This window comes from Oryctolagus cuniculus, chromosome 3 (assembly GCF_051225735.1).
Source record: "Oryctolagus cuniculus isolate XC-2025 breed Fujian yellow rabbit chromosome 3, ASM5122573v1, whole genome shotgun sequence".
Classification (NCBI taxonomy): domain Eukaryota; kingdom Metazoa; phylum Chordata; class Mammalia; order Lagomorpha; family Leporidae; genus Oryctolagus; species Oryctolagus cuniculus.
The window spans coordinates 51318022-51342157 of record NC_142869.1 but is presented as its reverse complement, the minus strand read 5'-3'; the positions used below and the strand labels follow the sequence as shown (position 1 = coordinate 51342157).

General features: G+C 35.7%; 1 protein-coding gene across 1 annotated transcript in view; it reads right to left on the bottom strand.

Annotated features, from left to right (window-relative positions):
- The window catches only part of COL5A2 (collagen type V alpha 2 chain), a 146037-nt gene that overhangs the window by 9302 nt on the left and 112599 nt on the right, over positions 1 to 24136 (bottom strand). Inside the window, exons 28-48 of the mRNA XM_002712334.6 lie at positions 24011 to 24064; positions 23858 to 23911; positions 22936 to 22989; positions 22190 to 22243; positions 19906 to 19950; positions 18844 to 18942; positions 17731 to 17838; positions 17412 to 17465; positions 15248 to 15301; positions 14970 to 15023; positions 14508 to 14561; positions 13915 to 14022; positions 13728 to 13781; positions 13133 to 13186; positions 12296 to 12457; positions 11334 to 11441; positions 6614 to 6721; positions 5439 to 5492; positions 3399 to 3506; positions 2806 to 2859; positions 547 to 654 (exon numbers count right to left, since the gene is read on the bottom strand). Coding sequence (XP_002712380.1) covers positions 547 to 654; positions 2806 to 2859; positions 3399 to 3506; positions 5439 to 5492; positions 6614 to 6721; positions 11334 to 11441; positions 12296 to 12457; positions 13133 to 13186; positions 13728 to 13781; positions 13915 to 14022; positions 14508 to 14561; positions 14970 to 15023; positions 15248 to 15301; positions 17412 to 17465; positions 17731 to 17838; positions 18844 to 18942; positions 19906 to 19950; positions 22190 to 22243; positions 22936 to 22989; positions 23858 to 23911; positions 24011 to 24064 — 1602 coding nt within the window. The remainder of the gene's footprint in view (positions 1 to 546; positions 655 to 2805; positions 2860 to 3398; positions 3507 to 5438; positions 5493 to 6613; positions 6722 to 11333; positions 11442 to 12295; positions 12458 to 13132; positions 13187 to 13727; positions 13782 to 13914; positions 14023 to 14507; positions 14562 to 14969; positions 15024 to 15247; positions 15302 to 17411; positions 17466 to 17730; positions 17839 to 18843; positions 18943 to 19905; positions 19951 to 22189; positions 22244 to 22935; positions 22990 to 23857; positions 23912 to 24010; positions 24065 to 24136) is intronic.

Sequence of the window (24136 nt, the reverse complement as noted above, 5' to 3'; positions counted from 1 at the left end):
TCTGCTTTATTTCTCCCCTTATAAAATAACCGTTATGCATGTATGTGCAACTATATTAAGAAACTAGTTATTCATCTAGATCATTGCTGAGGGGTCAGCATTGTGGTGGAGCAGGTTAAACCACTGCCTGTGATGCTGGCATCCCATATGGGCGCTGATTCATGTCCCAGCTGCTCGGCTTCCGGGCCAGCTCCCTGCTAGTTCCCTGGGAAAGCAGCAGAAGATGGCCCAGGTGCTTGGGCCACTGCCATCCATGTGGAAGACCTAGACAAAGCTCCTGGCTCCTGGCTTTGGCTTGGCCCAGCCCTGGCCCTTGCGGCCATCTGGGGAGTGAACCAGCAGATCTAAGATCTCCCTCTGTCTCTCCTTCTCTGTTACTCTTTCAAATATAAATAAATCTTTTCTTAAAAAAGGATAGTCTTTGAATGAAAATAAGATTTCAAAAGACCATCTATCTTATAGACAGATATATGCTCATATGTTCATATCAACATATCTGTGTATGTTTACATGGCAGGCAGAAAAACACTTAAAGGAATGACTTACGGGAGGGCCAGGAAGCCCCTGTAGACCAGTGAAGCCTCTGTGGCCCTTCTGACCTCGATCACCTCTGTCACCATGATCGCCTTTGTCACCACGAGGTCCTTGGGGTCCCTAGAAACAGTCGTGGAATGGACATTACTAGTTACTACTACAAAATACTGTACTTTCATTTTTCAATAATTGTATTTAGAATAATTTTGAACCTTGCATTTAATATGAATTAACATATTGACTAATCTAACATTAGAGCTAGGATTTTTTTCTGTTTTTCTCAAGGAATAGTAGATCACTGAAAACACAGACATACAATAAAGCCTTCCTAAAGATTTAGTTTTTAAACATTTACCCTACATTTATAATAAAGTGAGGTATTTTTTTAAGTTTGGCCTAGCCTATCTGAAGCATTTTTCAAAGATTGTTTTTCACATATTTGGCGGACAGCATTATGCAAAAATACTGCCTCCATATACTTATTATTTTAAATTAAATCAAGAGTACTTTTTACTTACCATGTTTCCTCTAAGAATGAAAGTTATTAAATTTTATGTGCAAATAAATTAACTGGATATGAAAACTGGGATTATATTAAAAATTGAAAAACCTTTTAGCAGAAGGAGAACTATCATTATTAAGCTTCTTTCCTGATAAGAAAACAGGAGGAATGCCTATGATTTCCTCATATCTGCAATATTTGTATCCAAATGCAATGATCTCAATCCCAGGAGACTAATGAAAAATTCACAGTTAAAAATCTTATTTTGGGATAGAAGCTACACCCAAAAAAGAAGTGAGAAGTATCTGAGGTAGGTTTTTTGTTCTGTTTTACTTTTGGTTTTAAATCTAGGCTATTAAAAACAGCTCCAGGAATTCAGTGGCTCATGGTAAACTAGCGAATGACTAAGCAGCATGGAGTCATCTCATGTTCAAGGCCAGTTTCCAAGGTATCTAGAGTTTGCCTAAAAATAATTGGAGCTCCGTTAGTCTAACCTTGGAAGGTTGATGGACTCATCAAATTGACTAGTTTTAAGGTGGATTTTCCCTTATCAGATTTTTGTTTTAATTTTGTTTTATTTTAATTGTATTGTTGGACATCATAGAAACCCTTTCATAATAAAAATAAGGCTAGATTTCAGTAGCTCTAACATATTTTATACAACAATCCAAATTTAAATATCAAAATCAATGTTTCCATAATATTAGAAAGGGCCTTTTATCTGGGGAGATGTCCCAAAGTTTTACAACTAAAAATAATCTATATCAGAAAGTAAATTTTTATATTGTTAATTAAGATTCACTTACAGAAAATAAAACACTGTTTCTGTAACTACTTAGGAAGCCATTCACTTGATATGTTATGAAACTGAGATCTTTGCTAGTCAAGCTTGACTCTAACCTAACAATTATTATTAATATGGCCAAACTTTTAAATATATAATTTTTCTTCATGAATATGGACATTATATAATAAGCATGACAAGCATTACCTATTAGACTGCCCATAAGAGGTGATCCATTATCAGACACCTCTATAATAATAATGAACCTGAAAGTGATCGTAAATAACAAAAACGTCAGGATGTAGACAGTAAAGCTTAGTAAAAAACAAAACAAAGAGTTTGAACGGCACTTTCCGAATTTTCAAGGAGTTTTGAAATCTACTTGTAGATGGGATTTTTAGAAAGCTCAGAGAAAAATGCTCTATTTTCCTTATTTTTTTGGGAGAAAACTGTGACTTTAAATGTCTTCATGAGCTGGCTGCTGTGGTCTGTACCCCATACTGGAGTGCCTTGCTTGAGACCTGGCTACTCTGTGCAAATGATCAAGCCTGGCGCTATTGTTCCTGAAACAAACAAGGCTGAGCCCCTGCCATCTATGGGATGGAGTTCTAGGCTGCTGGCTTCAGCCTGACCTTGACTTGGTTGTTGCAGCCACGAGCAATGAACCAGCAGACAGAAGATCTCACTCTCTATCTCTTTCTCTTCTCTTTCTCTCACTCTATCTCTCTTTCTGCCTTTTAAATAAATAAATAGATCTTTAAAAAATAAATGTCTTCATTGATTGTTAAAAGAATTCAATATTAAATTCAGAGAATCTGTTACAATTACAAAAGCAATATGAATGCTTACATTATTTCAAAGTAACTTTTTCCAGGCTTGAGGAATTTGGTATTTTTCATTTATGTATCTTAAATCATACTTCATCTTTGGAATTATATTGTACATGAGGAAACATACTTTTTTTTTAAGAAATCAGAAAACATACCGGTAAACCACGCTTTCCAGCCCGACCAGGTGGTCCTATAGGACCCCGAGAGCCCTGGAAGAAATGTTCACAATCAGTGTGCAAATCAGATATGCTTATGTTATACTGATTTAGCATGTCCAAATATATGTGTTTGTAACTAGACACGTATCAGACATATGTGTGCCCGTGTGCGTGCTCTTCTGACTGACTGAAATCAAATGAAGGCCAGTATATACAGGAGAATCTGCTCACTCTAACTCCAATGACCCTTTATTGTCAATTTTACTCATTGGCTTCAGTAAATGATAACCTTGGTTTATCACAGCAAGACATTATTTGCTTACACTTTACACAGCATATAGTTGCTACATTTCATATAAATCATAGCATGTTTTGGATGATAGAAGTCAAAGCATCAGAATCTTTTAATTCCTATTAGAGATGAAATATCTTCATGAAGACTGCAAGAAAATAGGTTCTCATATGTAGCTGTTTATCCTTCTTTAACAGAGTCCTTTTACCCAGAGTACATGTATGATTGCATGCAGGCCTACATGAATACACAGTGTATTCATACATACAATGGTCGGAGTGAAGCTGCCCCTCCTTACCGGATCGCCTCTCTGTCCTGCATCTCCAGGAGCACCAACAGGCCCAGGAGTTCCAGGGCCACCCTGAGAGCCTGGCAGGCCTGCAGGCCCAGGGTCGCCACGATCACCCTGACAAAAATAACCATGTTATTCCTTTAACATTTATCACTTATGTTCATGGTATTCATATACCTTTCAGGACTCATTTTTATTTATTTTTTACTTATATTTAATAACTAACAAAACAAAGTAGAAAAGAATTATACTACCATTTCCCAATTTTGAATGTCATCTCACCACCTGATTACATCACCTATACCTCCTTACTCCTAGGGTCGTTATTGTGGGGTTCTAGACATGGTCGCCTTGAGAATTTAACATGAGACCTAGACTGGCAGTCTCTAAAAGGGAGTGTCTGCACTCTTGCATACATGCACACTTCCCAGAGTGTAAACAAGGACAAAGTTAAGGCATCCACCTCCCATATGTTCAACTCCACGCATGTTCTTTCAGAAGACTGATTTCATTTTAGTACCCTTGTTGTTCCCCTTGATTATTCATGCCTCTCCAACTTCATGAAAGAAAAGTAGACATCCTGCTGCCCATGCTATTATTAGAGTGTGATGTCCAGGGCGTAACGATCTTCAGACATCAAATTCAGAAGATTTTCTGGAAGCATGGTTCACTTGTGAATAAAGCTAAGGGCGAATGGGAAAGTCTGCTGCTTGTTTAACCATATGACTCAGTTATGACAAGGCTCCAAATATCATTTGTCTTCTTAAGAAGTCAGAAATGGGTTAACTGTGATGTGAACATATATACCATCATTATGTGATTTGAAAGATAGTCAATGTTTATTTTCTGAAATCAAGTTATCATGTTTGATTAATTTAGCAGCTAAGTAATTAGTTCTAGAACAAACACATAATCAATCAGAGAAGCCAAATTGGCCACTCCCAGGATTTGAAAAAAATATTTAAAGCACATATTCAGTTAGAATTTAATAGGCATGCAACCCTTTGCAACTATTTAAACTTGTGATTTTAAAAAATAATTACTAGAATTATACATAGTGTTGATAGAATTTCAAAATTATTTCAGGAGGTACATCAGCAAAATCTTTGAAGACTACTGCATTAGACAGTATATAGCAACCAAGGAAAAAGTCTGGCAATAAGACAATTTGAAGTGCCTGCGATTGCAGGACACAAAGGAAGCTTTAGGTTAGAAATCTTCAAAACTCTCCCCTATCCCCGGAATTATTATTTTTTTTTTTTTTTTAAGCATTAGGGTGCTCTTCGGTGCTTACTCTGTAGTAAATTCATTAAGCATGCCATTCAATCTACACATGCCTAATGCTAAGAATATTAATCACATTTAAAGTATTACAAAAGTGAGATTTAGAAAATTTGTTCCAAATAACATAGCTAGTTAGACTCAAGACTGCAGGTGACATATATCTGGCTCCAAAGTCTGTTCTGTTTCATCATGAGCCTGAGAGGAGAAAAGCCAACTACCTCAGAATAGACGAGAGTGAGGAATTATTTTGCTTTCACCGGCCTGAAACCCTGTCCGGGACAACTGCGTGACTGAAAAAAGGGACAGGAGATTCAGGCACAGTTGGTGAATTGCTCAGTTCAGCACATGTCTAATCTAAAACCACACCATGGAATAGGAAAATACAGTGTTTACAAAGCCATATGGTTCTGTTCTCACAGGGCATTCACTTTAGGGGACAAGCAGAGAAATTTAGATGTCACACAGCTCTATTTCATGTTTAACATTTTTGCAAATGAATTTGGAATTTAGACTCTACCCTTATCTGAAGCCTTTTTGTTGTGCCAAAGATGAAAGCAATTTGCTATCTTGCTCTTCATAAAATCTTAATCTTTGTTGAACAATCAAATGTCATTTCATTTACATGTGTTTCCAAAATTATGATCTTACACAAGCTTGCTGCTATGAGAACAAAACCATGAGTGGATTTTAGTGTTATCTAACATTAAAAGCATCTCAGGTTGACAAGAGTCTAGATTTTGTACTCAGTGGAATTATTCTTACACGTTCTCCAACAGCACCATCCCGTCCTGGAGTGCCATCGTTTCCAGCTGGACCCTGTAGTAAGCAACATTTGAAAAATAAGTAGCTATGTAACAAAAAGAAATATTCCAATTGCCAGAAAATGACAACATATTTTATACTTCCTTTTTTTAAACTTTAAGTGATATTCATTGGAACTCTCATTTGAAGAAGGCTTCTATCACTTCTACTATTCTAAATTACTTATGAAATTACCAACAAATTTTTACTTAATCTAAATTCTTAACTTCTATTACTTATTTACAAAGAGAAAAAAAAATCCTCAGATATTTTAAGTAAAAAATTAATTAATGGCAGCGGCCATTGCGGGGTGAACCAACGGAAAAGGAAGACCTTTCTCTCTGTCTCTCTCTCTCACTGTCCACTCTGCCTGTTAAAAAAAAATTATATTCTCGTTACTTGATATTTGCTTGTATTATCAATGAATGTTTTTTCTTATGTTTATCCAAATAATAATTTTAAATTTTTTAAATCAAATAACTATGTTTAGTTGACATTATTTTTAAAATAGTACTATCTCCCTGTTTTATTTCTACTTTGCATTTTATAAATGTTTTCTAGACTATTTTATATGATTACTTATCTTAGAAAAATGCAACATTAGCTATTTGGTGATTCGTTCACTGAAGGACTGAATAGAGGACATTCCAAGCCTTTAGCTTCTCAATTTGCCTATCAAAAATCAATTTCCCTTCAAAAGGGCCTAAAAGAACATGACATTCATGTCACTTTATAGTGATATTTAAGTAAATGATTTCTACTTACCTTGCCCTTTTCAAGAACATTCATTAATCCTATCACCATAAAACTTGGCAATTTTGATAAATACACCATTACAGAATGAAATAATAAGAGAAATGATGGATGGATATGTCCTTTCACCTTCAAAACAATTTGGAACAGCCAAGTCCACTAACGTACTTAGCTCTAGACTAGATGAAGGTCATTGTGAAACACTGTCTCGTTCCTCTTTTGCCATCTTCTAGCCAGCTTTCTGGGAAAGTAGATTGTATCAAATTACATCATTTCATTAAGGTCAAATGTGCAATCAGTGTCTAAATCAATTTCTAAATGAGAAAATTGTCCTTATGACACCCTGATGACAGCAGAAAGGTGATATTCATGGCAATACTCACTTCCGGTCCAGGTTCCCCTACGGGACCATTTGAGCCTGGGGGTCCCACAGGGCCAGGTGGACCTTTATCTCCTGTTGCACCAGTTGGTCCTGCTTTACCTGGTGTGCCCTGAAATACAAGTGTAAATAAGTCAACCATTTTTGAAGAAATTTAAGAATTTCTGTTCCCATAATAGCAACCTTTATTCCAATGATGCCTCTCTCCTTTCGAAGTTAGTAATTGTCACTGGAATGCCTTCTTAGACGCATCTACACCTCTTTTTTTTTTGGTTCGATATTGTTTTTCAATGGAACTGTTTTACAGAAGCCTAATATTTACTCAGGACTGCCCCATCTAAAGAATATTAATTAGAAAATGATTAAAGGATATTGGAATTTCTTCAGCTCATGCCATCGATATTTATGAGGAATGCATATTTATGGAAATGTTCATTTTGTTTGTTTTTAAAAATTTTCCCCCCCAAAATTTTATATATATGAATATAATTTTTGTAAGTACAACTTTAGGAATATACTAATTCTTCCCACCATACTCACCCTCCCACCCCCGGTCCCACCCCACCTCCTCTTCCCTATCCCATTCCCAGTCCCATTCACCATTAAGATTCATTTTCAATAAACTTTATACACGGAATAACGACTATAAACTAAGTAAAGATTTCAACAATTTGCACACACACATACACACATACACACAAAGCTGTTTGAGAACAAGCTTTACAATTAATTCCCATAATACAACTCATTGAGGACAGAGGCCCTGCATGGGAAGTAAATGCACAGTGACTCCTATTGTTAATTTAACAATTAACACTCTTACATATGTCAGTGATCACCTGAGGTTCTTGACATAAAGCCTTTAGAATCCAGAATTTCTGTCACTATCTAGACAAGACCATAAGCAAAGAGGAAGTTCTCTCCTCCCTTTGGAGAAAAGTACATTTCTTCTTTAATGGTCATTTCTGTCCATTGGGTCTCATCCACAGGGATCCTTCATGTAGAATATTTTTTGACACAACGTCTTGGTTTTCCATGCCTAAAAGGCTCTCATGGGCTTTTCAGCCATAACAGAATGCCTGAAGGGCTGATTCTGAGGTCAGAATGCTATTTAAAGCAATTATCATTCTATGAGTCTGCTGTGTGAACTGCTTCCCGTGTTGGAACATTCTCTTCTTTATAATTCTATTATTACTACCAGACACTTGATCTTATTTATATGATCTCTTTAGCATTTAATCCTATCTATATGATTACTTTTAACATTTAATATGATCACTTTAACACTTAAGAAGGCATTTTTATAACCCAGCTTAAGAGAATTGGGGTCCCACGGCAAGTTTTTAAACTGTACCCTTAAAAGTAAGTCTGTAGGAATGCATGCAGGACTATACAGCTTTACAGTTACAAACTTCCTCCTCCCTCTCATTCCAACTCTTATTTTTTACTGAGATCTATTTTCAATTGACTTTATACACATATGATTAAGTAAAGATTTATGTTAAGTAAAGATTTCAATAATAGTATGAAGAAGAAAGAAAAAAATGTTCCTTGACAGTCAAGACAAGGGCTGTACAAGTCATTGCTTCTCAAAATGTCAATTTCACTTCTACAGATATTCTTTTAGGTGATCTATTAGTTATCACAGATCAGAGAGAACATATGGTATTTGTCCCTTTAGGACTGACATAGTTCACTAAGTATGATGTTTTCCAGATTCATCCATTTTGTTGAAAATAACCAGTTTTCATTTTTTTTTACCACTGTGTAGTATTCCATAGAGTACATATCCCATAATTTCTTCAGTTGTCAGGCATGTATGTTGATTCCATATCTTAGCTATTATGAATTGAGTTGCAATAAACATGGGAGTGCAGATAACTCTTTTATTTGCTGATTTCATTTATCTTGGGTAAATTCCCAGGAGTGGGATGGCTGGGTCATATGGTAGGACTATATTCAGATTTCTAAGGTATCTCCAAACTGTCTTTCATAGTGGTTTTACCAGTTTACATTCCCACAAAACAGTGGATTAGGGAACCTTTTCTCCCTACATTCTCGCCAGCATTTGTTGTTTGTTGACTTCTGTATGAAAGCCATTCTGTCAATCAAATCCAATAACATATCAAAAAGAACATTCACCTTGACCAAGTGGGATTTATCCCTGGTATGCAGGAATGGTTCAATATTCACAAATCATCAATGTATATATCACATTAACAAACTGAAGAACAAAATCATATGATCATCTCAATGGATGAAGAGAAAGTATTTGATAAAATACAACACCCTTTCATGATGAAAACTCTAAGCAAACTGGGTATAGAAGGAACATTCCTCAATATAATCAAGGCAATCTAAGACAAACCCACAGCCAGCATCATACTGAATGAGGAAAAGTTGGAAGCATTCCCACTGAGATCCAGAACCAGACAAGGATGCCCACTCTCACCATTGCTATTCAATATAGTCTTTGGAAATTTTATCCAGAGTCATTAGACAAGAAAAAGAAATCAAAGGGATCCAAATGGGAAAGGGGAAGTCAAACTATCCCTACTTACTGATGACATGATTCTATATAAAAGGGATCCAAAAGACTCAACCAAGAGACTTTTGGAACTCATAGAAGAGCTTGGTAAAGTAGCAGGATATAAAGTCGATACACAATAATCAAGTCTTTGTATACACAGAAAATGCCATGGCTGAGAAAGAACTTCTAAGATCAATCCTATTCATGATAGCTTAAAAAAAATCAAATACCTTGGAATAAATTTAACCAAGGATTTCAAAGACCTCTATGATGAGAATTACAAAACATTAAAGAAAGAAATAGAAGGCAGCACAAAAAAATGAAAAAAAAAAATCTTTCATGTTCATGGATTAGTTGAATCAATATCATCAAAATGTCCACTCTTCTGAAAGCAATTTACAGATTCAATTTGATATCAATCAAAATACCAAGGACATTCTTCTCAGATCTAGAAAAAATGCTGCTGAAATTCATACAGAAACACAGGAGACCTCAAAAAGTTAAAACAATCTTAAACAATAAAAACAAAGTCAGAGGTATCACAATACCAGATTTTAAGATACACTACAAGGCAGTTATAATCAAAACAGTCTGGTACTGGTACAAAAACAGATGGATAGACCAATGAAACAGAATAGAATCACCAGAAATCAATCCAAGTATCTACAACCAACTTATATTTGACCAAGGAGCTAAAACCAATCCCTGGACCAAGGACAGTTTCTTCAACAAATGGTGCTGAGAAAACTGGACTTCCACATGCAGAAGAATGGAGCAGGACCCCTACCTTACACCTTACACAAAAATCCACTCAACATGGATTATAGACCTAAATATATGAGCTGATACCATCAAATTATTAGAAAGCACTGGGGTAGCCCTGCAAAACATTGGCACAGGCAAAGAATTCCTGCAAAAGAACACAGAGGCACAGGCAATCAAAGTCAAATTTAACAAATGGGATTACATCAAATTGAGAAGCTTCTGTACTGCAAAATAAACACTCAGGAAAGTGAAGAGGCAAACAACAGAATATGAGAAATTATTTGCAAACTATGCAACTGATAAAGAATTAATAACCAGAATATATAAAGAGATCAAGAAATTCTACAACAACAAAATGAACAACCCAGTGAAGAAATGGGCCAAGGATTTAAACAGACAATTTTCAAAAAAGGAAATCCAAATGGCCAACAGACACATGAAAAAATGTTCAGAATCACTAGCCAACAGGGAAATGCAAATGTGTCCACCTCTTACCACATTCCTCCTGACATAGCAAAAAGACCAGAAAAGTACCCTTTACCACTTACTCAGGTATGCATTTTGGGTGTCAATCATCTCTCCTCTGGTTAGTTCTGTGTTGCCCTTCTGGAGTCAGCAACACTAGGATGTTAACACTCCTTGTTTTCTTCCTGTTTTGTCTGCTGATTTCATTTCTATATTCTAGTACCTTAGTCTCATTATTGAGAGGTTTTGGTTTCAGGACTTACCGCTGATAAAATCTCCTTTGACTTCTAATTTTCTGGTTTCAGTTCTACCTATATACTTTCCATTTCCAATATCTGGGGAATTTATTTCTCTATCTGTACTCCATGTAAAAATATCATCCATTTTTTTTCTCAAACATTGCAAACTCTCAGCAGTGAAATTTGGTTTCTTCAAAGCAAACATTGAACCAAACTGTTATCCATACTTCTGGGAATATGAGATTCTTAAGCACCCTCTGGGGAACAGGAGATTTCCTTCAGAGTCCTTCGATTTCACACCACATTTACCTCTCACATTACTTTAGCTCAGCTATTTCTGCTCTTTGATGGTTCACCGTGAAATATGGATTGTTTTCTTGTTAAGCATGTTTATTTTAAAAGAGCTACCTACTCACCAGGAGATTAGTCCCTTTGTCTAGCACCATAGATCTTTTTAATCTTTGAAGAAAGATTTAACAGTCACCAAAGATCTACATCTTTTTTTCCTTCTGCTCAAGTCTCAAGGTTAAATATATTTTTCAAAGACTTTGCAAGGTAGTTAAGCATTTGACATTTAAGTCCCAAAGGTTTTTAAGATTCCCTGGATTTATGACTGTATAAAACTGTTTAAATCTATTTATTAAGCAAAAAAAAACAAAACCAACTTTCTCTGCACTATGATGTTGCACACATCAGAGAAAGTACTGACCAAAGCAACTACTCACCGCTGGGCCTGGTAGGCCAGGCATGCCGCGCTCTCCACGCTGCCCAGGCATGCCCACTATGCCTCTCTGCCCGGTGGTTCCCGCTGGGCCAGGGGGGCCATCTGGACCCTAATGTGGAGAATAAAGTATAATTACAAATTCTGCAGCATCAAACTGAATCTGAAGAAATTGGCAGTAGGTTGATTATAGCTTCACAGCTTGGGAGGATTTATAAATTGATATCTACAAAAAACCCTTAACTATTTAAAATGAAAATAGTGGCAAAGGTCCTGGTAGCTAATGTGAATATTGACTCAATAAAAGAACTATTCAGGGAAATACTTTTCTCCTATTTTTCAAAATGACAAAACTTTTAACAATAAAGAAATTATAATCTAATGACAATATAGATTTATTTGGCTAATAAATAATGTATGTATATATAAATGTCTTTATATAACACATAGATTTAACAAAGATTTTCTTTGGGCACCAGCATTTGATGCAGTGATTAAGATGCAGCTTAGGAGGCAAGTCCAGCTTCCTGCTAATGCAGACCCTGGGAGGCAGCAACTGATGGCTCAAGTACTTGGGTCCTTGCCACCAACATGGGAGACAGAGATTGAGTTCCATGTTCCTGGCTTTGGCCTGGTTCAGGCATTTAGGCATTTAAGGAGTGAAACAGTTGATGGAAAAATTGTCTCTCTCTCTCTGCCTTTCAAATAAAATGAAAATAAATAAATAATAAAAAATAATTTCTTGGGTTTAGTTTTTGAACACCATATTCACTAGTATTGTACATTTTATATTTATACATAAACATTCCACCTTTGGTCACAGGATTGTAAATCAATAATCTATAGGACATAATGTATTTACAGTATTTAGTATTTAAACAGTTTCTTTGTGGCAGTGATTATTGTGGATTTCTATCTTTGAATTTCTCAACCAGAGGTGACCTGGAATCCGGAAGCCAAACTTACCGGTTGCCCATCTTCTCCTGGGTCCCCTTTGTCTCCTGGACCACCAGGGGGGCCGGCTGGTCCTCGATCTCCCACTCGCCCATGAGAGCCAGGATCCCCTCGAAGACCTGGAGGTCCCTCCTTCCCAGGTTCCCCTATGGGCCCTGCAGGTCCTGGAGCTCCCTAGTATGACACAGAATGAAACACGGAAGTGGGAAAGTTAGAAGTCATTCAGACAGCTGGATGCAATGGGCTCTGCCTCAGATACAGACGTCCAAGCCTCCAGGTTCATTTTTTCATGTTAGATCATCAATCACTCAGTGATTTAAACAAATCAACGTGGAAGAAAACATAGCTGCAGATTCATTCCCATGGAGATAATTCCCTTTGGAGCATGGTCAAAAGAGAGGTGAAATTAGCTGGAATCTTCACCCTTATCCATGGCTCTGCTTCAATAATATATAATGCTTTCTTCTCAGACATGATCTTTTAATGAAAAAGTAGTTTGTAAAGAAAGTCTCAGAGATGTTCCTAACTGAAGAGAATGATTATCAGCATGTGATATTGTTAATATTTAGTACCCAAAAGAGTAATTGCTAAATGTTGTGGCTAAAGCTTTGCAAATAAACTCCTCTAAGAATACTGGATTACTAAATATGAATTCTGTTTAACAAAATATTAGTGTGAGTCAGTTTGTAAACAGGAATCATTGTGAGTAGCTGTTAAACAGGAAACAGTTGTTAAACAGTTGTTAATCAGGAAAATAAACAAACCTTTAAATAAAAGAAAATGTCAACTCAGATGTATGTGTATATGTGTGTGTGTAATTACTGTACTTCAATCACCAAATTAACTTACAGCAGGGCCTGGAGGTCCAACTCTGCCGGCAGAACCAGGAAATCCTGTAGCACCCTGGGGATATATCATACAGACAATTTTGAAAATTTCAAATTAAATACATGTGTTTTCCAAAGGTCTACTTTTTTTTTACGCAGAAAGAATTAGGCCTTTAGATTCACTTATATAATGTGACTAATTTTTTTTCTCATGCATCCTATGTTTTGTGAAAATATCTGGATTAATTGATAGGAAGGGCAGTATTTTTCTCTCTGTACTTTTCAGTTATCTTGAAGATATGTAAGTGGGGCTAAAATCACACTAATATTCTATATAATCAGGTTATATAAAATACTTTCATATTATTTATTTACCTCTTTACCTAGGAATGTATCATTGATGTTACGTATGAATCACTTAGGCCTCTAAGATTACAAAACTGATTTCAACACTGGTACCCTTCTTAGCTAAATGCCCATTGCACAACAGTTATATTGTGATTTGTTATATTGTGATTTGTCATTACAGCTTCAAAAGATGAATTTTCATGTGGCCAGGAATAGCTACACAAGTAGAACAGGCTAGGCATAATTCCCAAAGTATCAAACCAACTTACAGGTGGACCCTGGGTTCCTCGAACACCTTTGAGTCCAGGAACACCATTAGGACCCTAAACAAAAGAAACAAACAAAAGCACATTATAGTAAAGTAGGAGGAAGATGCACTGCAAACACTGGGCACCAAACTAAAATTATACTGTTTTTTTTTTTTTGTTTTTTTTTGTTTTTTTTAGTTTAACTTACATGAGGGCCAGGGGATCCTGCCAGCCCTTGAGGGCCAGGAGATCCAGCGTCTCCCTTCTGTCCTGGCTCACCAGGTTCACCTTTTACTCCTGGCTGCCCATCAGGACCCTATATGCAATTATACAAATGAGCGATGGAATATAAAATTACAGACATGCAATTTAATAGTCACGGTTACTAATGTCTCATTCACTCATATGTTGTAAAATGGTGCTCAATAGTCAGTATTAAAGCATTATAGAAGAAAAACATGCCCTGATGAGATCTTTGAAGACAGCCTGAAAAATGTAAGTTACTTCTCTATTATCAAACAATTATATATGCTCAAATAATGCAAACACAATTTGTGTTCCTGCCTATAAAAAACTGTATTAAAAATGAGAATAATTCCTTAAAAACAAACATTTCTCAATTTTTTAAAATTTATTTTTTAAGGAATACAAATTTCATTAGTACAACTTTAGGAATATAGTTATTCTTAAAGTTTCTCAATTTTTTATTTAACTTTCAAAATACATCTTGAGGCTAATTAAACTCATTGCTATAACAACAGGAGTGTTCATCTATAAATTAGAGATATTTGAAAATTATACCTGAGGTCCAGCAAAACCCACAGCCCCAGTTGGGCCATTTTCACCACGAGAACCCTAGGAAAAGACAAAGATTATTATAACTTTTGCACATTGTTCTAAATAGTATCAGTATTTTAAGATGTGAGTATGTATGAATTTGGTATAGTTAAAAATATACTTAGATAAAAAGTAGACTTGTTGCTTGAGGAAGATTATTAGGGGTGATAGATGAGTCATAGAACAAAATGCTCAAGATCATAAGGTCCAAGGAAGCTTCTTAATCATTTAGAAAACAAGATACCTACTTTAACTTAATAGATAGTATAGTTGATTTTTAAGTTTAATTAGAAAAGTAAAAGGTGGAAAGCAGGAAGTTATAACAGCTTAAACCAATAAACATGGTTACATGTATCTCAAAATAAAATGATGAATTATTTTGTTGCTCAATTTTACACTGAAAAACATCAAAATATCGGTACTTACAGGATTGCCACGGGAGCCAGGAGGGCCAACTAAGCCTCGAGGACCAGGCTCACCCTGGAAAGTAGATTTTAGGTGGTTATTATCCAAACTAGCAGCAAAACATAATGCAATGGAATAATACAACTGTAGGACATTGGAAATTGTGTGGAAGTAGACAGTGGAAGAGAAATCTAAGATGATCCAGCTCAGCTACCATATTATAAAAGAGAATATTTTATCAAAAAACAGCATTCAGGCCTCATGATGTTGAGTGCACAGAACAACAATTTGTGACTTACCTTTTCTCCAGTTGGACCTGCAGGACCTGGAGGACCCAAGGGGCCTGGAAGACCCTGTCAATCAACAGAACATAGGCATGCTGAGGGAAAGAATGCACAGAAATCTCTCTGCTTAGGCAGACTTATAAGCAAGCAAACAAACAAAAAAGAAGGGGCTATTTTGTTATAGCTTGACTGTTTCTGCAAATCACTGTCTATCACAGATAATATAATCTGTATAGTTTCAAGATTTCTCTATCCAGTCAAATACCATCTCCATATATCTGTACAGAAATTTTTTAACTCTTTGGTCCTGCTCAACTTACATGTACAAACATCTGTCTTATTAGTTTTAAATTAATGCACACACAATGTTTCTATGTTTCTTGGCCAATTAATTTTGTTAATATCTATTTTGGAATTTGAGTCTAGATTGAAAGAATTTTTTTCCACTTTTATATGGGAAACTATATTCTTAAATCATAATAAGAAAAACCAACCTTTTACTTTTTAAAAATTATGTTAAAGCATTCAGTTTTCTACATTCCTTTGAGATAAAAATGAGTGCCAGGTTCTATCTATACTGAGTTGGTAGATTTAGAGTTTTTTCAACTTAGTACACAAGAACTATCTCTTGGGGCCATGGCCTGCTCTCTGGACACATGGTCATAATCCCCAAACTCTGGACTGTATCGGAAACCTTTCCAAAACAGCTCTTACTCTGACATTTGTGTATCACCACTTTGTACACAGCCAAAATATTCTTGCATCATTTAATTTCTGTGTGTATTACAGAAGAAACAAAAAATGACTTTCAAATTGCATATCTTTGTCAAGAACATGAGGAAATTGTTTTCATACATTCTCTCAATCTACAGCAGGATAATTTATCCAATAATTTAACATACTTCTTTATAGGTTTTGATTAAATATAAAGATCACTTCATTACTTATATCATGATTTTTGGCAAATGGGGAAAACGTAATAATGATTTTTCTTTTACAATAGGATTATAGTAAATGCTCCATTCTACTTCTTTCCTAAAATAATGGATTAACCTCACTATAAAATATACCCCTCAGTGATCATGTACCAATCCTATTATACTGCACTTTCAAGCTTTTATGAACACAACAGATTTTTTTATTTGGAATTTCCTCTTAAATTGTCAACACATTGTCCCTTCAAACAGTATATTATTACTTATTATGTATTTCAAATATTCATGATGTAAAAAAAAGAACATAAGATTTGTTGGAATTGTTTTATAAATAAGAAATCAAATATTAGATTTAATTAAAAGGCAAGAGATAGTATATGTCCACAATTTTCTGAGCTAAGTACATCACCCTTACCTAGTTTTATATAAAGAAAAAAAGAACCAATTACCACATCCGCAAAACTTTCCTGTATATCACTGTTTGCTGAATCAAAGTTTTGATGGATCAAAGGGTAAAACAAAACTGTGTCTCAATGTTCATGGCACAACTGCTATTGTTAAAGCTCAATATGACAACTAGACAGCTAACAGCAAATCATGTCATACTGAAACAGAAATTATTCATCAGCTATCAGGAACTTCTCCAGAATGTTTAGATATTTGAGCCAAATGACTAACTATTCTTACATAAGGAAATCATTCATCTCCAAAATATATTGTCTTTCTAGTCTGATTATTATTGGAATTCCAAATGCTTTCTAATTTCTAAAGACCTAAAGCTTGTTAATGAAATTTTCTGACATGACTTTAAACACTATGTTGTAATCAACAATCCTTCTTGATATACTACATATTTAACCTTTTATTGCTGAAAGTATTAATGGTGATTTACTATGCTGTAATTTTCTCATTCCTGAGATCCAGTACGTTGAGAGACACTGATCACAACTTTGGTAGCTCTAAAAACTCTGCTTGCCTATGGCGGAAAGAGCCCAAGGCCAGCTAATTAGACCAGCATTTTAACAGACATGAACATTGCACATGAAAGTCTCTCAACAATGACTTTACTTTTTGGCTCATTTTAAATCAAGGTAAGCAAATGGGTATCCATAGTTGATCTACATCAAATCTCAAATGTCATCATTTTCCTAGGAGATGTGATGAACTTTAGTTTTAGAAGTTCTGGGAAACATGATAATGACGTTGGTTCCCAGCCCTGCTACAAAAAGAAGACTTTCACTTACTCTTGCTCCGTCATTTCCAGCTGTGCCTTCAGCACCTTTCTCTCCGATGCCCCCCTGGAGAAAAACACAAAACACCATTTAATCATTTGTCTGGTTCTGGAAGCTTCATGAAGGCAAGGGCTTAACTGTCACCTTTGTATCCTCTTGAACATAGAACAGTGCCTGTCACTGTGTATTTTCTCGTTAAATACGTACTAAAAGAATGATTGAATGAAAGACTTGGGATCCAGTATAATAGAAGTAAAACCCTGTTTCAGGAAATCATTTTCATCAGGAAGGCTAAAAAAACAAACTTGGAAATAAAAATAAACAGACTTACTCTGTCACCTTTGGGACCAGGAGTTCCCGCAATTCCTCTTTCTCCTGGCATACCCTGAAGGCCTGGTGGGCCTGTATCACCAACGGTACCAGTTGGACCTGGACTACCCTGAAGTGAACAAACAATAAGTGGTCATACCAATGAAATTGTTCTTTTAGTAAATCAAAAATAGTTGAAGATCTGCAATTTCATGTAGTCCAATTTTAATGTTTATATTTCTCATTTAGAAAAGTCTCAGTGTTGACTTGTTTGAAATGAAAGCATCAGACTTGATTTCTCATTGTTTATGTTTTCAACATTTCTCTTGAGAGAAAATTGAGCAAGAGTGCCAATCATACTGACAGCATTGCCTTTGATTTATCCCTTGTTAGAAACATCATAGAGATATTAATAGTGAATGTATTGCATTTAGGGAAATATTTCACTCTTTCCTTCATGCTTGTAATTTTAAACTGGTTTTCAGGCTACTTCCATAATTAATTTGAAGTAGGCTATATTTAATCAATCAAGAACTTGAAAATGATAAGAGATGTGGCATCATATGATCATGAAAAAATTCTAGTTCAATTGTTTTCATTGAAATTGACCACATACATTATCTTCTACCAATAACAAAATGGCATTTGAAAGGGTACTGGTTTCTGCCATATAACACATTGAATTTTCAGGTTTTAAAACTACATATATTCATATATGTGGTCAGAAGAGTTGTAGAACTTAAGACAAAAATGGAACATATAATTAGAAGTACCTTCAAATAAATCATGCAACTTCATATTCTTGTCTTTGCTTTCATGGAAGGCATTAGTAAAATTTATAAAAATCAACACTGGTAATGCAGAGAGAGAGAGAGAGAGAGAGAGAGAGAGATGGAGATGGAGATAGAGGAATAGATCATCATGTGCCACAGACAATAATCCCCATCACAAAGAAGGGTCTGCTTCTTTGCCAACACTTCAGTTCCCAGGGAAAAGCCTAATCGGTGTCCATTAAGTATTCATTGAATAATCAAATTCTCTCAAAAACAAGAGAAATATATTCTAGAACCACCATGTGTTAATGAGGCAGTAATTTTAGAGCCTTTTAAAATATCGAAGTCATGACTGTACTTACTTTTGGGCCATCAGGACCATGTCCTCCAGCCATTCCCTTCTCACCAGGGAGTCCGGTTATTCCTGGTTCTCCTCTTTCCCCAGGATTTCCTCGTTCTCCCTAGCAAGAAATTACAAAGTTAAGTAGTCTCAGTACTTGATCTAAAACCAGGTTTCAAATGTTTTTTTCAAAACGGCTTCTACTAGACAAAGCTTTAGAAATGAGCTACCCTTAAGGCTCAGTTTTCTAAATTAGTGATAAAAGACGAGCCTCACTGAAAGAAGGACATGCTTGTTTCACATGACAGACTATTTTTCATAAAATAGATTTTTATTCAGTAGAAGAATTTAATTTTTAAAATAAATAAAATAAAGCCAGGCTTCTTGGAAAGCAAAGACATTGTGGCAAAAAAAAAAAAAATGACCTAAATGAAAGATCTCTGTGAGTGAGATCCCAGCAGAAAGAACGGGCATCAAAGAAGGAGGTACCTTTCTCTGAAGGGAGGAGAGAACTTCCACTTTGACTATGACCATATCTAAATACGATTGGAGTTGACGAACTCAAGAGGCTTCCATAGCCTTGGTAGCTCATGACAAGAGCCTCAGGTGATTACTGACATCATAAATAAGAGCGTCAATTGTTAAATCAACAACAGGAGTCACTGTGCACTTACTCCCCATGTAGGATCTCTGTCCTTAATGTGTTGTACTATGTGAATTAATGGTATAAATAGTACTCAAACTGTACTTTATATTTTGTGTTTCTGTGTGGGTGCAAACTGTTGAAATCTTTACTAAATATATACTAAATTGATCTTCTGTATATAAAGATAATTGAAAATGAATCTTAATAGGAATGGGATGGGAGAGGGAGTGGGAGATGGGATGGTTGCAGGTGGGAGGGTAGGGTGGTTATGGGGGGAAAAAGCCGCTATAATCCAAAAGTTGTACTTTGGAAATTTATATTCATTAAATAAAAGTTAAAAAAAATAAAATAAAAATAAAGCCAGGCTTAAGATCAAATATGTCTTTTTAAACCAAGAGCATTTGAAATAAAATTAATCATAAAGTTGAAAATACTCACTCTAGGTCCTAATGGGCCAACTGCTCCAGGATCTCCAGGAACACCCTATAAATACATTTTAATCAATTGGCAGAAATCACTGGGATAACACCTACACATTTTTAGCAATCTTTCCAAATCACACAGCTAATTATTATAATGTACAACATTGGAATGTTGAATGAGCCCACAATATTGACTAATGAAAATATACAATTTAGATCAATAAATGTGGTGGTAACACATATATTAAATGGAAATTGTTTTCAGAAGAATCCACATGCCCAAATGTTTCATTTTTGGAAATAAGGAAATGCAAAATATTTCCTCACAAACATTCTGCATTATTTTTTTGAGACAAGAAAAGACATGCCAAATGGCTTTTTTTTTTCCCTAATAGAATAGTAGAAAGCTTAAGCAGAGGTAAGCAAAATTAAATGTAATGAAGAGGTAATCTTTTAAGTGGAAAAATCAATATTATTTAACTTGGTGTTTTTAAGAACTTATCTAAGAGAGAGAAAGGGCCAGAGATAGAAAGAATTCCCATCTGCTAATTCACTCTCCAAGTGCCTGGAATGGCTGAGGCTGGGCTGGGCCAGTCAGGAGAGGGAACTCAATCGAAGCGTTCTGTGTGTGTGTGTGGCAGAGACCCAACTACTTCACTGCCTCTCAGGGTCTGCATAAGCAGGAAACTGGAGTCAGGAGCAAAGTACTGAACTTAGTACTCTGACATGGGATGCAAGAGTCTTAACTGGCATGGTCACCCCTAGGCTAAATGATTGACCCAATACTTCTGGAGCACTCTAGGAAACTCTCTGCAGTGGTACTTCAAAACATTCATGGAAAATAAAAGAAAAGCAGGGGCTGGCACTGTGGTGTAGCGGGTAAAGCCGCCACTTACAGTGCTACCATCCCATATGGGCGGCAGTTTGAGTCCCGGCTGCTCCACTTCTGATCCAGCTCTCTGTTATGGCCTGGGAAAGCAGCAGAAGATAGCTCAAGTCCTTGTGCTCCTGCACCCACGTGGGAGACCCGGAAGAAGCTACTGGTTTCTGGCTTTGGATTGGCGCAGCTCTGGCCAATTGGGGAGGGAACCCGAGGATGGAAGACCTCTCTCTCTCTGCCCCTCCTTCTCTCTGTGTGTAACTCTGACTTTCAAGTAAATAAATAAATCTTTTTTTAAAAAAACAGCTAATTTGCATAAAAACATTTTTGAAACCCATACATGGGTTTTCATAATACACATTTTTCATGATCTTTTTGAAGACTCTTCATACTAGGAATTGTGGATTCAAACTAGTGCAGTTCTGTCTACATTAAATCTTTGATCTTAGCTAAAAGAAAATTCGTCATCTTGAACTTCTCTTTGATAAAGATTACAACTTCATGCAATAGGTCTCTGGCGATACGTTCTGAAATCAGTTGTCTTCATTGTGACATGATGTTCCCAAACCCCAAATATGCTGGAATTGCTCTCTATTAAAAGACCTTCATCAGCTTCTAATTCTGAAGAAAAAATTAAACACAAATTAAGATTGCCCATAACCTAGCCTCTGATGTGCCCCTCCAGCCTTATCTCCAGCCCCATCAAATTGCAGGACATATTCCTCATTCACCAAATGTTTTTCAGATCCTTAAAATGAACAGCAAGACTTTGTTCCTGTGGTTCTCATTTCCTGGAATATTTTTTCCCTCCTCCATCTTATCTTGTATGTAAAACTTTTCTTGTACAGAATACTTTTCCTAAACTTCTAAATCTCATTTGGGTACATCTTTCATGTTTATGTTTCCATATATGTAGTGCCTCCCCTATCATAGCCTATAGAACACTCCATTGCTATAACTGTCTGTCGCCCACCATTCTGTAGATGATGGGCAAGATCTTTACTCAACTTGTTCAACTTGGTCAGGCCAGTGTTTAGCAGAGCCATGCACACAATGTTCAGCAAATAGTTGTGGATTGGTAAAATGAACAAATGAAGTACTTAAAGAGAAACAAGTTAAATATATCTATTCTAGTAAAATGATAGAAATAAGATGCTGTTCATAACTCTTTATAAATCTTCCAGTAAAACTCTATGATGAACAAGAGTTTCAGGAAACAGGTGACCTAGGTTCAAATCATTATCAGTGGCTTCAGGAAAGTTATCTAACATTTGTGTGTAAAATGCACACAGCAATGGTACTTAGGGTGGGTCCAAGTATTCAAAGAGGCAATAAACTAAGAAAACCAGGACAGGGACACAAATACAAAGTGATAGTATGAGCCAACGATGTGTAGTATTCTTATTATTCAAAAGCCTACCTGATCACCTGGCTTTCCACCTTCCCCCGGAGGCCCTGGTGGCCCAGGAAGTCCCTAAAACAAAAATAAAGGAATCAGATTGTGAATCTGTGGTTTAAAAGGCTAACAAAGTTAACAGTTCACCATTTACAATGCATGGAGTTTCCATAATTACATTTTCAAGCAAGAGATACTGTGTACACACATTAAGTAATACCTTAAGCGGCAATATGTTTAGACACATGAAGAACATTACTTCTAACAAAACACAGAGATAGTTTCTAGGGTTACATTTTCATTTGCATGCCATCTAGCAAAAAGTAGATGTGAATATAGTGGGAGGATTTTCATGGCTCTGAAAACAATACCAGAAAGTATTAGAATATTCAAACTCTGTCCTGAATCTTTTTCAGAAATTATGACTATCCATGCTATTAAATAATGTACATACCAAGATATGTACAAAAATTGTGAACATTCATTCAATAAAAATAATAGTAACTGTCAATGAAAGTAGATAAGCCTTAAATTAAAATATTAGTTAACCTTGTTGAAAAAATTGAAACATTTTATTATTTTCAATGTGTTAACAGTTTGGGATTTTGATCAGTTTTTCAGAGAAAATCCATTCCTTCTCTTTGAATAAAACTGATTTTATCCAAATGTCTCTCCTATTCACTAAAAGAGGACTGACTCTTTTTATGTTAAAAAAAAAAAAGGCATTTTAGTTGATGGAAGAGGAAATGGAAAACTGAATTCATGCATACCTGAAAGCCAGTGGGGCCTGGGGGTCCCTGTTCTCCTCTTTCCCCAGCTAGACCCTAAGTCAGGAAGGAAAGAAAACCATGAACACAGCCAGTTCGCAAAACCTGGATCCTGTCGTGTGATCCACTAGATGTATTGACATTTCTTTATATGTCTTCCAAACATGATTTTTTTCATTGTAGTCAGACAATAAATAGCATTAAAAGTCATTTAATGAAGTTGGTCAAAATCTATCTTCTAAAGCCAGTGAAGAGACAGATGATGTGTATTTATTTTTTGACCCAAATATAAAACAACTGGGGCCAAACATGAAACTATGGGTAAATTGGACTTGAGTATGAGAAAACCAATTATATATACATGGTAATGTTTCTATTAAAGTTTATTTCTAATGGTCATAAGATTTAATAATCAAATTACAAAACTAGAATGACCAAAAAAAAAGCAACATTTTAGAAAGACATTTCAGCTACTCTACCCCAGAACAAATAACTATGCCAAAATTTGCCTGATAAAAAGTTAATTTTAAAATGCCAGGATGAAAGTATAACTTCCAAGGGCAAACATTTCTTTTTATCCCCTCCAGTCAGTTTAAATAATTTTTATAGGAAGAGGTACAGATAATTTAGTATTTAAAAAATTTGAATGATAAATATTTATTTGTAAAAAACTATTTATTTTTCTCAGTTGATATATTATTTGAGTTGCCATATAAAGACAACGAGATAGCTTTTGCCATTCAACTTTTAGGGAAGTTTAAAATGGAAAGACCCATTGTGACATTTAAAAAGAAAAGCACAGGAATCAGAAGAAAGGCTAGAACTGAAATCCTTCACTCCTGTAATTCACACTCACTACCTTTGAAACTTACTCATAAGTAGAATCTGGGACAAACATATAAATTCCCATTACAAGATGACATACCGGGGGGCCCACAGGACCAGAAGGACCAACTTCTCCATCTTTTCCAGGCGCTCCCTAGGATCACACAGAGATCATTTGGGAAGTGAGGCCATCGAACTTGGGCAGTTTCATATATTTATATATATTTTTCTTTAGCAGAAAATGTATAGTTACCCTCTGCCCAGGAACACCAGCATTTCCTGCTTCTCCAGGTTTCCCAGGGTCACCCTAAAGAATAAATTGAAGACATCCTAAAATTCAATCCATTTGCTGCAAACATACCCGCTCCCAATGAGGATT